At 34.2% G+C, this 19,008-nt stretch overlaps 1 protein-coding gene across 1 annotated transcript; it reads right to left on the reverse strand.

Annotated features, from left to right (window-relative positions):
* Positions 1-1,180: 1,180 nt before the first annotated feature.
* On the reverse strand, positions 1,181-18,253 carry eco (Establishment of cohesion). Its single transcript, XM_072531808.1, has 4 exons — positions 18,096-18,253; positions 15,983-17,692; positions 10,883-11,050; positions 1,181-8,349 (listed from the first exon to the last, which is right to left on the reverse strand). Exons 2-4 carry the CDS (start codon positions 17,684-17,686, stop codon positions 8,014-8,016), a joined length of 2,208 nt encoding a protein of 735 aa, XP_072387909.1. The 5' UTR covers positions 17,687-17,692; positions 18,096-18,253; the 3' UTR covers positions 1,181-8,013.
* Between the last annotated feature and the right edge of the window lie 755 nt (positions 18,254-19,008).

Here is a 19,008-nt window from a genome sequence, read left to right on the forward strand (position 1 = left end):
GGCCCTCTAAGGGCTGTAGCACCAAGATGATGATGATGATGATGAAAAATTGTACAAAACAAATCAAGCAAACAAAAAGTCAAAATAAAATAATGAGCCACGAGTAAATGTCAAAAGACAATAATAGAATTCCATTAACATAAGAAACGTGGTGACTGCTGCGTTAGAGAAAAATTGAAATACCTTAAAGTGGCCACACAATTCGAAGTACCTAAAGGCACAGTTGAAAGGCATGTCAGAACCTCATTAAAGCTAGAATGTTACCTCATAAAATTGGCAATAAGAAGACACTCAACTCTACCAGTGGTTTTAAAGAGTTAGTTGATTCGAGTTTTTCTTTGAAATGGATCATCTGTACCATGACTTTTCACATCCAAGATGTGACCATCCGTCCAAACCACACATCTAACAAAGAAAGTAGACAAGAATTAAAGAAATTGGTAAAGCAGTTTTTGAAAAAACACTCATTGAGAACTCACCAGGAAGTGTCAAGGAGTAGATTTTTGGGGTTTACACGTGAAAATGTAAACTCCTTGTTAGGCATATATGAGGAGAAACTAAATAAAAACAATATTCCTAGCCACAGAGTATCAAACGTTGATAAAACTGGCGTTACAGATGTACAACACAAGAACACAAAAGTTGTATCAATAAAGTTAAAAGTATTGGTATCGTGAGCTTTCTTTCGGCATGTCAGACTCTGCCCATCCATTCCCTATGTTCCCGTTGAACAAAAATGGACCAGGAATACAAACCGCAGGCTTTGCGATCCAAAAACTATGGAACTCGATTCCGTTACAGACCATACATCCAAAGATGAAGAGGAGTTACTGAACTATAGTCGACAAAACCTCGATAAATCCGCGAGAGTAGTAACAAGGACCGAAAAAGGTATACCGAGAGAGTACGAGCGATGCAGCAAGGTGTATCTTCCCAATGAGCACAACATCCACTCAAAAGAGGTCCGATAGCAGGTATTCCGTTTTCTACAATCTACATTCAAAAATTCTTATACTCCTTCGCAAGTCTTGTGACATTATTTGTAATATATCATGATTTATCGCAGTAGTCATCCTTAATTACTTTTGCAGCTCAATGGAATAGCTTATAGCGACAATTTTAAATAAACTGATTAAGAAAACTGAATAATCGCAAATTTTCTTAACTATAAAAATCCTAATTTAAGTAAAAAATAAGTTCTATTAGAAAATATACATAATATATCTACAAGAATATATTATATTTAGCAATATAAACACATAAACATGTTTTAAAATAAGACATTGTACTCTTGTAAACGTATATAAAAGTAATACTGACTATGAAGTTAAATCCTAAAGATTCAATCAGCCCAAAGAAAAATCGCATTCAATATAACTACCAATAAAGTAAAAACCGTTTTCGCAATACAGATTTTATCAAACATAAAAAAAAATAGTGTTATATCTAGACCAGGGCTTCCTAAACTGTGCGTCGCGACGCCCTGGGGCGTCGCTGCATTGTCTCAGGAGCATCGCGTGTCAGCGCGGACTTTTAAAACAGAAAATATATTTATTTGATTTTAAATGAGTATAAAATATATGTATTAATAAATAAATCAAATAAAAAATAAAACATCAAGTCGATAGACCCTTGAATTATCCGAAATTATTCAAAAAATTGTTCAATCCGAAAATTATCGGATGATCCACGAAATTATCCGAAAATCAGATAATTATCCGACCATTGGCAACAATGGAGTCGAGTGAGCGCCGGTCGCATTCTGTTTTGCCGGTCGGCTCCTTTTCCCCGTATTCCCTACTGTCGCGCGTGTTATGTCAATTAGGCAAGCTTTTGTTTTGTTTTATTACGCACGCGGACTTTTTTGCTATCAACAATGGATACTTATATTCAAAAGAATAAAAAACGAAGTGAAGAATCACACGAGAGTAGTAATGTTAATTTAAGTAAAAAGAAGAAATATTGGAAATATGACGACCAATATTTGGATTTTGGATTTACAAAGTGTTGGCGGCTAAAAGTATGCTTCCTAATAAACTAAAACGGCATTTGGAATCAACTCACAGTCATTTACAAGATAAGCCGAGACTTTTTTGTAGGAACATTGCGAGGGCTAAAACATCAGACCACGGCTTTGGTTTCAAGAGCATCAATTTCTACCAAAGCATTGCTTGCTTCTTACATGGTAGCTTATCGTGTTGCCAAATGTAAAAAACCACAAACGATCGCTGAGGAACTGATCTTACCTACAGAGGTTGATATGGTAACAGTGATGATTGGAGATTCGGCAGTTAAAGAAATAAAAAATGTACCTCTTTCAAACAATACGGTTAGTCACCGTATTCACGACATGGCAGAAGATATTAATGAGCAAATTGTGGGAAAACTTTTAAGTTTATTTGCCATTCAACTGGACGAAGCGACTGATAGTAATGATGATGCTCAATTGATATGTTATGTACGGTACATACAAGAAACAAATATATGTGAGGATTTGTTATTTTGCAGAAAAATATGTGAAAGTTGTAAAGCTACTGATTTATTCGAGATTTTAAACTCATATATGACTGAAAATAATATTAACTTGGATAACTGTGTAGGCGTGTATACGGATGGTGCCCGAGCGATGTCTGGACAGTATGGAGGACTACAAGCTCTAATCAAAACCAAAGCTCCAAGTGTAAAATAAAGACATTGTGTCATACATAGCGATGCCTTAGCAGAAAAGAACGTTACACCTGAATTAAGTGTTTTGATGGATAGCATTAAAACACGACTGTGAAATCAAGACTTTTCCATAAACTTTGTAAAGAACTGCGGACCGAGCACACCTCTTTAATTTATTGTAGCAACTCTCGTTGGCTGTCCAAAGGCAACGTGAATTTATTAATTCAGAGTTTATAATAAAATTAGCCCTGATCTAGACGAAAACTTAATTTACTCATAAAATGTCCAATTCATTTGGTTGATAAATTCGCAAAAAGGGGGCAGAATCTCATCAACAGCAGGATATTGAGCGAAATAGACATAAATTGTATGGTACGTAAAAAACTGCGTATTGACTAGATCTATAAATTAGATCCAGAAATGCTTCTGTAAAACCACAAACAAAAAATACATATTGTGTGAATTGGCATAAAAAACCAGACTACTCACAATGACATAAATAGTCAAAGACTAAAAAATATATTGAAGAAAACATCTGAAAAGACTAGTTTAATCTAAAAACCACAGCACGCCGTCATTTTTAAGAAAATTATTTTACCTTATACAGGGTGTCCCCGAAAATAGTGCGTTTCTTAAAGGTATAGGTAGTAGGCACCATTTAGAGCAAAAAAGTCTTATATTTTTTTTTTCTAAATTCAACCGTTTGACCAAAAAACTAAAATACATTTTGGTATGCTAAAAGAAATCTGCCGACTACGTTCTGTACGAAAATCTAGACATAGACAGTCACAACTTAGTACAGAGATATTTTGGAACAATCGTGTTTAGTGTCATCGCGAAAATGTTTTCGATTCGTGAGTACCATATGTTGATTGTTTATGGAAACGCGCAGTGTAACAGTAATTTAGCTGTTCAAATTTATGTCGGGAATTTATGTATATTGGAATGTCAAAAAATGTTGTTCATATAACATTTAGGGAACAACTTCTACATTCATACCACTATCAAAGAGTACAAGATTGACACCAAGGTGATCTTGCTCGAAGATTAACATTTTGTAGGTGGTTTCAAGATAAACTCGTCAGAGAACCTGAATCCATCTAAAATGTTATGTGCGGATGAAGCATGTTTCACGAGAAACGGGTGTATAATTTTCATAATTACCACATATGTGGGTAACGAGAAAAATTTTTTAGGTCGAGTTTACCGAAAGTACAAGCTGAATATAGCCGCAAATGTAAACCATGAAATAAAACATTTAGGTTTGGCATTGTTGGCATGTTTTTATAATGCATATGTTGTATGCTTCAAATATAAAGAGGGAAAGCTTTTAAAAACTATATTTTGATTATACTATTTTATGAATTCTGCAATTTTTAATTTATATGATACAATAACGAGTAAATATTTGTCTCTTTCGAGATTAATTGCAAACATCTGTTGCAATCTGGCAACTGTTGATTTGACGGTGCCAAATATATCCCCTAATCTATCAAAGGGTAATTACCAAAAAAAATTTCTAATAATTAACTGCAATTTATCTCCAAAGAAACAAATATTTACTCAATCTTGTTTTATATAAATAAAAAATTGCAGAATTCATAACATAATATAAACAAAATGTACTTTTTTAAAACGTTATCTTTTTATATTTGAAGCATATAACATCCACATTATAAAAACATGCCAACACTGCTAAACCAAAATTTTTTGTTTCATGTTTGACATTTGCGGCTATAATCAGCTTATACTTTCGGTAAACTCAACCATTTTTTAAAACGTAGGACCAATTTTCAACGAAAATTTAGCATAAATTTAAGGGCTGGAATAATAAACACATAAGGACATACATAAATACACGTATGTACAAACAACGAGAAACATCAGATCCATTATCGATTACATAATTGTCAGCAAAAGTAGTACTATCAAAATTAGAGATACACGAGTAAAGAGAGGAGCCGAATGTGGCACTGACCACCGATTAATAATTTCACAAATGAGGTTTCCCTACACGTTGAACACCCAAACTAGAAGGAAGAAAGAACACGAAGAAGACAAAGTAGAAAATGAACAGAAAGAAGAAGAAATGAAGTTCAACATAAATTTACTTTAAGAGCAATCCATAAGGGACCTATACCAGAGAAGACTGGACCAGAAGTTACAGGATTTCGGTTTCAGAAACGTCAAAGAAACGTACGAGCACGTCAAACACAACATAAAAAAGGCGGCATTAGAAGCTTTGGGGAAACTTGAGAAAAGAAACACCCAACACAAAGTAAAAATAAACAAAGAAACCAAAAAATGTATTGAGGAGAAGAAAATTCTATATATGAAAAGTATGAGCACCCAATCCCCAGAAGACACACAGAAGTACAAAGAGAAAAACAGAGAAGTAAAACGAAGAAGGGCAAAAGAAAAGAATGAAGAATGGAAAGAAACATGTGCACAAATTGAACAATACATAGGAGGAACAAGGAATTCGGAATCCTGGAAAATACTAAAATCTTTAAGGAAGAATAACAACGAAAAGGTCCAAATACAATACATATCAGAAAAAGAGTGAGAAGACTACTATAAAGAACTACTCACGGAAAACCGCCCAGATTTCATAGAGACAGACACAGAACAGGAACAACAACAAAATCAGAATGAAGAACAGATTGAGATAACATTAATCGAAGGAAAGAATGCCATAAAGACTTTAAAGGACAAAAAATCAGGGGGACCAGGAGGAATCGTTAATGAACTAATTAAGTACGGAACGGACAAACTACGCATAATTATTCACGAAATGTTCAGTAACGCTATAAACCTGAACGAAATACCAGAAGAATGCTCCAAAGCATATATAACCTCGATACATAAAAAGGGAGATAAGAAGAAATGCGGGAACTACAGAGGCATCAGTGTGATAGCATATATGGGCAGGTTATATGGAAAAATACTGAAAGAAAAACTGGAAAAATCTATCTCAAATAAAATCGGAGAAGATCAGGCGGGGTTCACGGCAGGAAGATCTTGCATAGACCACATTTGTACACTCCAACAATTAATTGAAAAAAAAAATGGCAAAAAATAGACCAGTACACATGGCATTCATAGATTTAAAAAAGGCATATGACACGGTCCCCAGAAAACAACTATGAAACACGATGAAGGAAATCGGAATAACTCAGAGGTTAATAGAAGCCGTAAAAAACCTTTACAACAACAAGGTAAGAGTTAAAACCGGCAATAAATACTCCAACGAATTTAAGACCACAAAAGGCTTATTGCAGGGATGCTCTACATCTCCGACACTGTTCAAGATAGTCCTCGAACAAATATTAAAACCATGGAAAATGAAATGTGAAGGGATGGGAATACCAATCCGGGACAACTTCTTGTACACATTAAGCTTTGCAGATGACCAAGTGGTAACGGCTCAAGATGAAGAAGATATGTGCTATATGCTCCGAAAATTAGAAAAGGAATACACAAAAAATGGACTGGAAATAAATCTAGAAAAGACCGAATATTTAACAACAGAGCAAGCACCAGTGAGAAACTTGGAAATGGACGATAATAGGGAAATTAACGGCACTGACAAATTCAAATATTTAGGATTCATACTCTCAAAAAATGGAACCACCGAGCAAGAGATAACCAGCAGATTAGCACAGACAAGAACATGTATTAAACAAATGAACGGGGTACTGTGGGATAGACAGATTACCAGAAATACAAAGAAGAGAATTTATAACATCTTGATACGCAGTATAATGACCTATGGAGCATAGAATTGGGTAATAAATAAACGAAACAGGTCCTAAATCACAGCAACTGAAATGGAGTTCATGAGAAGAAGCTGCAGAGTGACAAAAATGGATCGCATCAGAAATGAGGAGATAAAACGAAGAATGGCAGTAGAACAAGACATACTCAGCTACATCGAAGAAAAACGTTTAATTTGGTATGGACATGTGAGAAGAACAGATCATACAAGGTGGATAGCAAAGATTTCGGATTGGAGCCCAATAGGAAGGAGGAAAAGAGGTAGACCCCGAAGATCATGGAGGGATGAAGTGAGACCTCAGAGATGGAAAATGGCAGAACAGAAAGGACTGGAGACGTTGGCTGAAAGAAGGAAGGCGGCGACAGCTGTAAAAATCCTTGTATAGATAGATAGAAAATATTTTGCCAGTAGTTCTTGAAGACGTGCTTTTGCAAACACGCCGTGAAATGCGGTTTCTTTACGACGGAGCCCTAGCACATTTTACTGGAGCTGTTAAAAATCTTCTTGATACCACTTATCCTCGTCGTTGGATTGGCAGGAATGGACCCATTCTGTGGCCACCACGAAGTCTCGAATGCAATGTACTGGATTTTTATTTTTGGGGACATCTGAAATCGTTAATTTATGATAACCGAGATGAAATCGAAGCTGAATTACGGGAACGAATTTTTGATGTTGCAGAAACTATCCGACATAATTATGTTAACTATGGCATTATTAACAATTGGATTCGTCGTAACAATTCAAGGTGGAGGTCACTTTAAACATTTATTTTAATAATTATTCTCAGGTAAGTACAAGTAAGTACCCAATTTAATTTTAGTTCACAAGTAAACAAATTACTGATAGTCCGAGCATAGTGTAGAAAAATATATTAAAATTATTAAACGTTGTCTGTTGTATTTAATTTCCAATGTAAACCATGTAATGCAGTTAAGCCCTCGGCATTTAATACCTTTAAAGCTTAATAAATACATAATACTAGTTCAGTTAAAAGATAAAGTGTTTTTTATTGTAAATAAATGACATTTTAACAATTCGTTTAAAATTATGCCATATTTCAATACATTTCAGAAAAACATTGCAAACAATTTTTCTTAGTTGCATTAATTACTTTTTAGGAATTAAACCATAGTACTTACTTACTTAAGTAAAAAATAATAATTTATTTAAAACTTTAAACTTTAATCCAAAACCTTAATTAAGTCAGATTAACGGCCACGTTAATTTTTTTTTTTAACGGTTTTCCGTTTAGCGTTAAGAAAGTTTAGAAAAAAGTGCTAGAGGACTTTTTTGTTCCAAATTTTGTATTATATCCATACCTTAAAGGAAGCACTATTTTCGGGGACACCCTGTATATGTCCTCTCAAACTACCATATTTTAAGAAATCCGAACATTACAATAATACATGAAGTATAGAAGTCTCTGACTGGAAGTTATACCATTCTAAACTTTCAAAAAAACGTCAATGACAACTTTTGGCAAAGGTGAGCTTTTTTTAATTTTTCTTTGGCTCAAGTCTAGGATTTAACTTCTATGTGACACTGATAAAACAACTTATTATAACTTAAACATAGTAAATATAGAAATTGTTAGTTTTAAAATAGCACTGGGCAAACCTTTTTCCTGATTCTGTAGGAGAACTAAAAGCAATGTCGGAATTTTTTAAAGTATAACCTAAAATGAAATTTCTTTTTAAGGAATTCATCATTTCTGTTGCGATTCCCTGGTTTCTATTAGCTGCCGACACCCATAATCTTGGAATTCCACATTTTATCGGATACTTGGTCTCTGAACACACATCAACTTCGTTATCGACAGGAGAAAGTAATTTATAACCTTCTGATTTAGCGGTAGCTATTAGGCAACCAGCAATTTCCTTTTTCTTTATATACAGGAAAGCCTGAGAAAATTCAATGATAATAAATAAATATATACATATACATATTTTATACTTACATATACTTTCATATAGTACCTTATATTTCATAAAAGATACTATATGAAAGTTATAAATGGAATTAACAATGACGAAAGTGATGAGGGGTAACTGCAATTTCATACAACAGGGAAAATCAGTCAATATTAACTAAATAGATTGATCTATTGATTTAACTAGATAGATTGGTCTATTTGCAGAGCAGTTGGAGCATTGTTAAAGGAACGATAAGGTATACACTGGACCTAGACATGGCTGACGAACAATTTCAAGAGGTTTTCATGGCGTTCGAAAACAATTATCTGGAAATAGTGAGGAGCTCCAACAGCAAAGTGCCCTGGTGGAATAACAACTTTGCAAATAAAAGGATAGATGTTAGATGAAAATTTAATTTTGCCAAAAGAAATCAGGAGAAGAAATATGATAAAACTGTCTGTGAAAATTACAGAGGAATCACGCTATTGGAAGTAGTATATAAAGTATTAGCAAAAATTATACGAAGTAGATTAAAACCTACGAAACAGAGCTAATATGAGAATACCAGTCTGGTTTCAGATAGGGAAGAACAACAACCGATAAAATTTTTATGCTTAAGTTATTACAAAACAACATTTATGAATAAAACCTAGGTTTGCATATGGTTTTTATTGATTTTAAACAGGCCTACGACTCGATCTCAGGAAACGGAATATATGAAGCAATGAGATCACTAGAAATATCACAGAGACTGATACGATTAGTTAAAATGACACTAGCTAATACAGTCAATAAAGTCATGATAGAAGGAAGTCTTTCAAATCCGTTTAACGTCAATAGAGGATTAAAACAGGGAGATCCCCTGTCAACGGACTTATTCAACCTAGTACTAGAAAAAATAATTAGAGGAGCCAAGATCCAGACAAGCGGCACGATTTTTAACAAAAGACCACAATGCATAGGTTTAGCAGATGGCTTGGTATTTCTGACACATTCAAAAAGAAAATAAATGGATCACTCTAAGAACGAATGACACAGAGTTTAAATTTGAGAAGGTAACAGAATTTGAGTACCTTGGAGTAACAGTTACAAATAGAGGAGGCGAAGAGAGAAATAGATAAGCGGTTTTTGAGGGTAACAAAGCAGTACCATCATAAAACACACTGTTGAAGGCAAAAAACGTGTTCAGGGCGACCAAGAGTCGAACTTATGAAACAATAGTGAGACCAACAGTATTGCATGCATGTGAAACTTGGACAATGAAACAAAAAGAAGGAAAAAATTTTGAGATTTGAGAGAAGAAAATCCTGAGAAAAGTTTTTGGTGGAATAAAGGAGGCTAATTGGGAATGGCGCAGAAGAACAAACCAAGAGCTAATAGAGATTTATGAGAGACCCAAAATAACGCAGAAAATCAGAGCACAGAGAGATATATGGTTGGAACATGTTTTATGAATGCCAAAAGAAAGAAATGTGTTACCAGTCCTGCAAGCAGGAGAACAAGGGAAGAAAAGAAGAAGGAAATCTGGAAGAATGTGGTTTGATTCTGTCCAAACCACATAGAAGAAATGGGAACAAGAGACTGGAAAATACAAGTAAAGAACCGTAAAATGTGGAAAAGACTAGTCAAGACTATCGAAGCCAAGGCCCTCTAGGGCCTGTAGTGCTGTTAGTGATGTGAGAAATGTCAGGGTTCAATAAAATGCTCTCCAACAACCCTCAGATAATAAAAGTTTAAAACAAAACTGACTTAAAGTTCTGGGGAAAACTGGCATGTGGTAAAGGAAGTAATAAATCAGGACAAAATCAAATGGGCAATAAACTTATTTAAGCCATATACATCACCGGGTCCGGACGGAATTTATCTAAACCTGTAGAAATAATTATTTATGATACTATAAGCTAGCTTTATATTTTGAAAAAAAAAATTAGAACAGAAATTTAAAAGTTTCAATTTTTTAAAGCCTCACTGCTAGACTCAGGTATCATATTCTCGACTATGTGCATGACCTTGTCATCTTACGGTAAATTTATTGACACACTTAAAGATGGAACGCAACAGGCTCTAACCGTAGTTACAAAATGGACTTCAAATGAAGAGCTTACACTTCAAATGTGTAAGTCCCCAGAAGTCTAAAATCATGAAATTTACCAGGAGGAATTTGGTCCTGAATGGTACATATCTAAATCTAGTAACCAAAGTGTCCAAAATTTGGGTTTAAAACCAGATTTGTTAGATTGGATTGGTAACATGGTTAAGGCAAGCCAATATAAGCTGTAAAAGCCCTACTGGAGCTCCCTACTTTGAACACTGCTAAAAGGAGGAGGCGAGAATGGGAAATTATAGGCTGCAAAAAACCTGTGCAAGAAGAAAAACAACAAATAGTGTTCAAGAAAGTGTTCAATAAATAGTGTTCAACAAATAGTGTTCAACAATAAGTAAACTCAAACTGGGTAACTTAAATTCTTGTCCTAGGAGTTAGATAAAACAATTAGAGGCATCGAAAGAAAACCTTACGTACCTGGCAATTTTCTAAAGATATGTCTACATCGTAACAGCCAATATCCTGATTGATAACATGCATTAGGTCACTGACTTTTTTCCACCATATTTTCGAATCTCCTGGTAAAATTTGTAGAATTCTTCCATTCTGTTGGAAATCTGCTACAATCTTTTCATTTTTCCAACCCTAAAAAATAGTATTTATCATGTATTATTTATTCCTATTATGAGGATAAAATTATTGATTTGCAATCAAACATTTCTGTAACGTGAATACAGTAAGTTTTACAAGAAACGCTATTAAGTGGTAAGGGCCCTGTAAAAATCTAAAATAAAGCTTTTTTGTGTTAAATATTATAAAAGGAAAAGTAGGAGGATAATAATATTCAAGAATGCAATAGTATGTTCTAAAAACTTTTAGATTATTTCTGAGCTATAAGTTTGCAAAATGTTGCTCTTTAAAAGTTAGTACTTTTGTCCACAAACTTCAACTTTAATTTTATGAAGGCTTTAGCTCATAACTAGCTGTGATGGCACTGATGATCATGAAAGCTGTTGGACCAAATAATATCTGAAAAATGAAGTGGGACAAATATCAGATGGGGGGATAAAGGGGTAGAATGCGAAAACATGGAGTTGATTCCAGTTTACTCCAATTAGCCTCTTCTACTCAAATCCGACTCTCACCTTCACGCTGGTGTCCCCTGTAAACCGAGCAACTCAACTGGAGATCCGGTATCCACCCAGGTGGAAAGTTTGGTCGGGAACTGACGAGAGCGGGTGAAATGGCCCTCAGAAAAGGGGGTTTGGCGTTGGGTTAACTACTCAACCCTGTAAAAAACCTTTTGTTATGGGAGCTACAAAGAAAGGAACCGGACTGTCTAACCTACGACGAACTCGCAAACGAAATAAGGATAATGATTTAAAAATTTGCAGGTGGAACGTAAGAAGTCTTTATCAGCCTGGAGCCACGGCTCTGCTCATACAAGAAATGAATAAAGCCAAAGCAGATAATGCTTTACAGGAAATGAGGTGGACTAGCTCAGACATCCTGGAAAAAAATAACTGCAATATTTACTACAGTGGACATCTTACCCGACACAAATTTGATACCGGATTTATTGTAAGCAGCTAGGTCAAACACAGGGTAATCGATTTCAAAGCTATTGATCATAGGATATATCTATGAGGCACTAGACCGAGAGTACGATAAGTGCCCAAAAAATGACATCAAAATAATAGCAGGAGACTTTAATGCCAAAGTCAGAAGAGAGAATATATTTTCGCCCACCATCGGAAAAGAGATCCTACACGTAGATTCTAATGATAACGATCTCAGAATTATAAACTTTGCTATGTCTAAGAACATGGTAATAGCTGGGACACGATTTCCCCATAAAGATATACCTAAGGGAACTGAATATTTCCTGATAATGAAACGATTAACCAAATAGATCATATAATCATCGATGCAAGACACTGCTCTCACTTATTAGATGTTAGGTCTTTTAGAGGAGCAAACATAGATAGTGATCACTATTTAGTTAAAGCACGATTTAAAAAGAGAATATCCAATTTAAAAAAGAAGATCGGGAGAAGGAGAGAAAAAATCGACATTAATAAACTAAAAGATCCCGACATTGCAAATGTATACAGACAGCAAATAGAAGATCAAATAAGCACAGAAAACTTAGAAGAAGAAGACATTAACCAACTATGGGCAAATATATGAGATATTTGTATTACAGAAATCGGTTGAAATATTGGGCAAAACCAAGTCAGAAAAAAGAAATCATTAGTGTGAAATGGCCACAGATAGAAAGAACGCAGCATATCAAAAAGCCATCGACTCAGGTTGTACACGGAGAAAAAAGAAGAGTATAGACGTCTTAGAAGAGAGGAAAAACGTATCCATCGACGTAAGAAGAGGGAATACGAACAGAACACTCTCAATGAGATACAAATTTTACAAGTTTATTCGATAAAAATGAAACGAGGAAATACTACAAATCATTAAATAATAGCCGTCGAGAATTTAAACCACGATTAAAAATTTGTAAAGACACTAACGGTGAAATTCTACATGATAAAAACTCAGTTCTTAACAGATGGGCACAACATTTCAGCGAACATATAAATATAAACGATATTGAAGGAGGTTACAACATAGAAAATTAACAAAATCTACAACGTCAACTACACAGTGAAGACCCAACAAGAGAAGAAGTGTCAAATGCCATCCTAAAACTCAAGACAATAAAGCCCCAGGAATTGATGAAATCTGTTCGGAAATGTATAAAAAAACGTGGTGATAAACTTTTTGTAGCAATCCATAACTAATGGTACTTATATGGCAGAATGAATTGGTACCAGAAGAGTGGCTAAAGGGAATAATACGTCTGTTGCATAAAAAGGGTGATCATCTGGAGTGAAAGAACTATAGAGGCATTACTCTGTTAGCATCTGCGTATAAAATCTTCGGCAATGTACTGTTTGAAAGACTTACAACATTTTACAAAGGATATTGTTGGTCAATATCAATGCGGATTTACTGCTGGAAAGTCAACTACACATCAAATGCAAGTACATAGGCAGATTCTAGAAAAGTCACTTGAATATAACATAGATACAAACCATCTCTTCGTTGACTTCAAAGCAGCCTATGACAGTGTGAAAAGAACTGCATCATATAATGCAATGATAGACTTTGGTATCTCACCTAATTAAGTTAGGTTGATGCAACTAACAATAGCATGTTATGGCAGCGAAGCATGGGTCCTGAAAGAAACATCCAAAAACAAACTCGACACATTCGAAAGAAAAGTACTGAGGAGAATACTAGGACCTGTGAGGGAAAACGGAATCTTCAGAATTCGATATAACAACGAGCTCTATCAACTGTATAAGGAAACACCCCTGTCAGACTTCATTAGAATACAAAGATTGCAATGGGCCGGACATGTGATACGAATGGGAGAGGATAGGCTACCAAAACGAGCACTGAACGCCAGAATGCAGGGAAAGAGACCAGTTGGAAAGCCAAGAAAGCGCTGGGAAGACACAGTAAGCAGCGACGCACAAGCACTTTTAGGAGTCCGTGTATGGAGAAGAGCAGCCACAGACAGACAAGGGTGGAGGCAAAAAATAAAGGAGGCCAAGGCTCATTTTGGGCTGTAGTGCCGTAGAAGAAGAAGAACTAACAATGCAAAACGTAAGCTCATGCGTTAGAATTGAAGGAGAAAACTCTACATTCTTTGAAATTAATAATGGTCTCAGACAGGGGGACGCGCTGGCGTGTCTCCTCTTTAATATTGCCTTGGAAAAGGCAATCAGACAATTAAATATTAGAATGAATGGAACGTTTTAATGGATCGACGCAAATTCTGTCATTCGCTGACAATAGAGTTATAGTGGGCAGAAGTATGAGAGACATGGTGCAGTGTTTTTCAAGGCTTGCGGGCGCGGCAAGTGAATTAGGACTTATGGTAAACGAGGAAAAAACCAAATATATGTTGGTTTCTAAAACCCCCGAAATATCCAACAGAGAATTTAAATTAACAACCATACCTTTAAAACGCAACAAACACGACAAACGACGAAATAAAAAGACATATAGAAATAGCAAACAGAACTGTTCACTGTCTCCAGAAACATTTAAAAATAAAAATATCAAACATGTAGTAAAGCTCAATATATACAAGACCTTAATAAGACCGGTTTTGATATATGGTGCTGAAACGTGGACCTTATCTCAAAATGATGAAAGACTTCTTGGTATTTTTGAAAGAAAAATTCTTAAAAAGGTTTTTGGGGCCGTAAATGAAAATGGGCTATGGCATCGAAAATACAACTTTGAACTATATCAGTTATATACCGATCCAGATATTGTGAAATTCGTTAAAATGCAGAGACTTAGATGGGCTGGACACATTGCTATGATGTCAGATCACGAATACATGAAGAGATTAACATTTTCAAAATCAGATTGCACAAGAAGCAGAGGGCGACCACACAGTAGATGGATTGATGGTGTGGAAAAAGACCTACAGATTCTAAGGGCCAGAAGATGGAGGAAAGTTGCCAGGAATCGACAGGAGTTGCGACTTCTTTGTGAGCAGGCCAAGATCCACAACAGATTGTCGAGCCACTTATGATGATGATGAAATATCAGATGATTGAAGAAGCAGTATATTAGTATATGTTTGCAAAAACAAAGAAGATATACAGCAATGCACAAACTTACAGAGTATCAGAGTATGAATTATCCACATAACATTTGGGTAGTGTCAACCTACAAAAACATAGTCCCAAAATATCATGTCATTTGGATTATTATTTAACGAGTTACAGTGCTTGAAGTGGCATTAGTTTTGTGATTTTTATAAACAACTGATTCAAAGCAATTTCATGTGTTGATTTATCACTGTTATTTGATGGGAAAAATACCGTTAAAACTGAGCAATGGCTCACAAAGTATTACTGGGACTCTGTTCCATTGATTACAATCATTAAATGATGGTTTGCTGAATTCAAATGTGGTTGTACTGATACCAATGGTGCCGAATGCTCTGGAAGTCCAAATGAAGCAGTTAATCCCAAAAACATCAAAAACTGCTGAAAATTTTGGAAAACTGCAAAATGAAGTAGCAAGAAATTGTTGCACTCTTAAGTTATCAAAGGCAAAAAATTTTGAAGGCAAAAATAAATAATTTTACAAGGGTGGCATTTACATTTATGCCTGTCGATTCATTTCGTCAAAGTATAGAAGACTCTTTAAAAATTATGAAAGAAGCATATATTTTTAAAGGTTAAGGTTTATGTACACAGTATTGTACAGATATGTGCCAAAAGTGAAGACTTTTTCAAGCTACCGGACTGATTTTGAGAAACCAGCATAAAGAATGGATTTTAAGAAGAAAAATATTCATAACTTGTGAAAAACACCAACTCCAGATGCTGTTATACTCCATAAAATAAATAAATAAATAATGCTATTGACCTGGGGCATTATTTTCAACATGATCATAAACTTTCATTTTTACAAGCATATTGTTATTTTGTATTAACATTATAAATATATTATAGAATATCTGAATTATTGGAATATTAATATACTTACCTGAAATCTTAGTATATGCTGGGCACTGTGGTAATTTAAGTGCATTACTTCATCACTGGGATCACCCATATGATACACAAGACCACAGACATGACATTCTGTTAAGCCGAATTTCTTTTGTCCAGCATCCAAGAGCATTTGTGTGTCAGATAACTTCTTGAAATGTTTTTCAGAATGAAAAGATTTTTCAATTTTTGCAGGGGTCTTTGTAGCTCCTGGGTAGAAGACTGGAAAGAGCTTTCCATTCATCTCTGATCTTGAAGAATCTGACATTTTTATTAACACTGGAGTAAGATTTCTACCTCTCTTAGGACTAGTTAGAGCTAATCCAGATGTAACGTCACACATTTGTGAAATGGGAGATAATATTAAATCCTCTGTACACATGGGTTGGTGTTGGTGTAAGAGAATTGAATTTTCAGAAGCAGCTATAGAAGTATGTGCTTGAAGAGTTATTTTACTTGCTGAAGATTTGTCTTCTTCTTCTAAACAAGAAAGAATGTTTTCAATATTTGTCACTGGAAGTTCAGGATCATCTGCATATAAGTCACTCATATCAAAATTGTTAAGTTCAGTATTTCCAATTTTTTTATTTTTATCTACTAATGACATTCTGCCATTATCAACATTTAATTCTATGGTTTTATTCATTTTTACTACAGCTTTAGATTTTGAAAACTTAAAGAACTTTTTATTGGGATCTGGTTGTGGTTCTGGACTAGATGAACGTTTTCTCGTAATTTCTCTTGTCATTTCTTTTGCAGGAGTTATGGCAGGTACAATTTGATTTGTATGGGAAAAAGATTTTTGCTTAGGTGGGAATATTTGATTTTGATGTTGTAACACTGGATCTGTATTCTCTTTATTTATTATTAACTTTGGAGCTTCTTGAGAACTCTGTAATTTTTTTAGATCTACTATATAGTTGGTTATTGCATTGTTCCCAATTGTGCTTAATTTTGAATTTACCAAAGTTGTTCGTTGTATATTTTTTGACTTAGGTTTTCTTATTTTATGACTAACTCCTGCATTTATCTTACCAATAATCCTACCTTTAGATCTAGGTTTACGTTTATTGAGAGTAGACGGTTTTACAATGGATTCTCTTTTGTCTTTAACTTTTTCCATAATATTTTCAGTATTTGAATAAAATAGTTTAGTTGATAGGGCAAAATCTACTTCAGGAAAAAGAGTTGTGCGGACTCTAGAGGATTTTGGATCTAATTTGATATATTTGTTTTGTTCAGGAGAATTATCAGGTGATAACTTGCGCTTGGTAGATCCTTCACAAGAATCTAAAAGAGATTTATGGTACAATTTTGGAAGTTTACAATTAGTATCTAATGAAGCATGAGGAGTTTTTAATTTGTATGTTGGAGAAGTTTTAGATGGAGTTTCGGATATAAGAGATTTCTTAATGAAAGGACTTAAATGCAATGGTGACATCATGACTTCTTGAGTATCTACTATTCCTATTATATCATAGTCCCCAATATCTGCTACTGAATCTATGGAAGTTTGATCAAGCTTTGAAGTATTTTCTTCATTTTCAAAACTTGAATCAAAATTTAGGGGGCTGATATGTCCCAAATCAGAATCAGACCCACATTCTATAGGTTCAGAAGGAAATAGGGATCTTCTGCTATTATTAACATGTAAAACTTTCAAGGATTTACAATCTTCTGAAACTTCTGCAGCATTCATTTTGTTCTGTAATGTGAGAAATTAAAAACTTGATTAACAATTATATCTACAATTTTACATTATAGACTGTTTACATTATACATCATAAATATGTGATGTGTATGACAAATTAGTATTAAATTAATCTTCTTGTTATAATTTTGGTAATATCTAGTAGGGGTCTAATTGATGTTGATTTTTAGGTAAAATATTTAAGGATTCTGCTTTCAGGAAAATAATTTTGTGATAGGCTAAGGTTTAGACTTGATTTTGTGGATACTTAGATAAGCCTCAACAAAAGAAGTTCTTAATTTCTTAGAATTTACTTATTTTAGGCCGACACATAGATTCTAAATAAGTAAGCAAATTACGTTTGTATTCTTTAGCTCCTGTCTTGTGGTTAAGGTTTAAAGAAAATATCATGGCTTACCTGATTTTAAAATTGTTGCATTAATGTTGCAATATATGTTAATATTTTAACAGCTGGTTACTTAAATATAAATTACATTATTACAAGATTCAAATAAACGTTGCCGAAGAAAAATGTTTTATCTATTTGCCTCCGTTTTATTTGACTGGCGCCAAACTGTGAACTGTCATTGGGTCATCTGATGCATAACAACAAAATCTTGTTCTGTGGAATAAATCAAACTTCGCAGTTCGCACTATCAAAATCAAGAAGTAAAAGAAAAAAACAACACACAATTTTTTCCACACGCATTAAATTTGAATAGTTAGTTCTAAGTTGAAAATAAAAAAAGTTTAAACCTTTATACTAAGACGTGTTTTTAACATATAAAAAAATAAGAAAATTAAAAAAGATAAGCTGTCGCGGTACGTCCGGCAGATTTGATAAACCGAAAGTATTTTGTATAGAAAATATTCATGGAAAGGTGGCTTATTAAAGAAGAAATATGGAATAATTAAGAAACTAAATCATTAATTTTTAAGAAAAATGTTAGTATAAATATTTTGTATTAAAAAAAATCGTATTGATTTAAAATTAAAATATTTGAAATATTAGCAGTTTCGTTACTTTATTCATACATATTTTATTGTCGTTATGTTATGTATCGTAAGAACACAGGATACATTACAATATGTTAATTATATATACGTATATGATTAAAAGGGCTCGAAAAAGTTGGGAACACTGGTTCAAATATATAGTACATTTTCATAGATAGTTTTACGTGGTATAACATTCTATTTGAAAAAATTAACTTTATAGTAATATTTTGAAAATGATGTCACCACAGCACGAGCGGTGTGTGAGAAACTCATATTTTGTGAATGATGTTGACAGCTTGAAAAATTTTCGCAGGATAGCCCTGGTAGGTGAG

The sequence above is a fragment of the Diabrotica undecimpunctata genome, chromosome 5 (assembly GCF_040954645.1).
Source record: "Diabrotica undecimpunctata isolate CICGRU chromosome 5, icDiaUnde3, whole genome shotgun sequence".
In the NCBI taxonomy this organism is placed as follows: domain Eukaryota; kingdom Metazoa; phylum Arthropoda; class Insecta; order Coleoptera; family Chrysomelidae; genus Diabrotica; species Diabrotica undecimpunctata.

Excerpts from the sequence above, each read along its gene's own strand:
- eco (XM_072531808.1), bottom strand. The coding sequence starts at position 17,686 with ATGAATGCTGCAGAAGTTTCAGAAGATTGTAAATCCTTGAAAGTTTTA. Across the intron at positions 11,051-15,982 it reads AGCATATACTAAGATTTCAG|GGTTGGAAAAATGAAAAGAT; the intron begins GTAAGTATATTA and ends ACTATTTTTTAG. Across the intron at positions 8,350-10,882 it reads TATCTTTAGAAAATTGCCAG|GCTTTCCTGTATATAAAGAA; the intron begins GTACGTAAGGTT and ends GAATTTTCTCAG.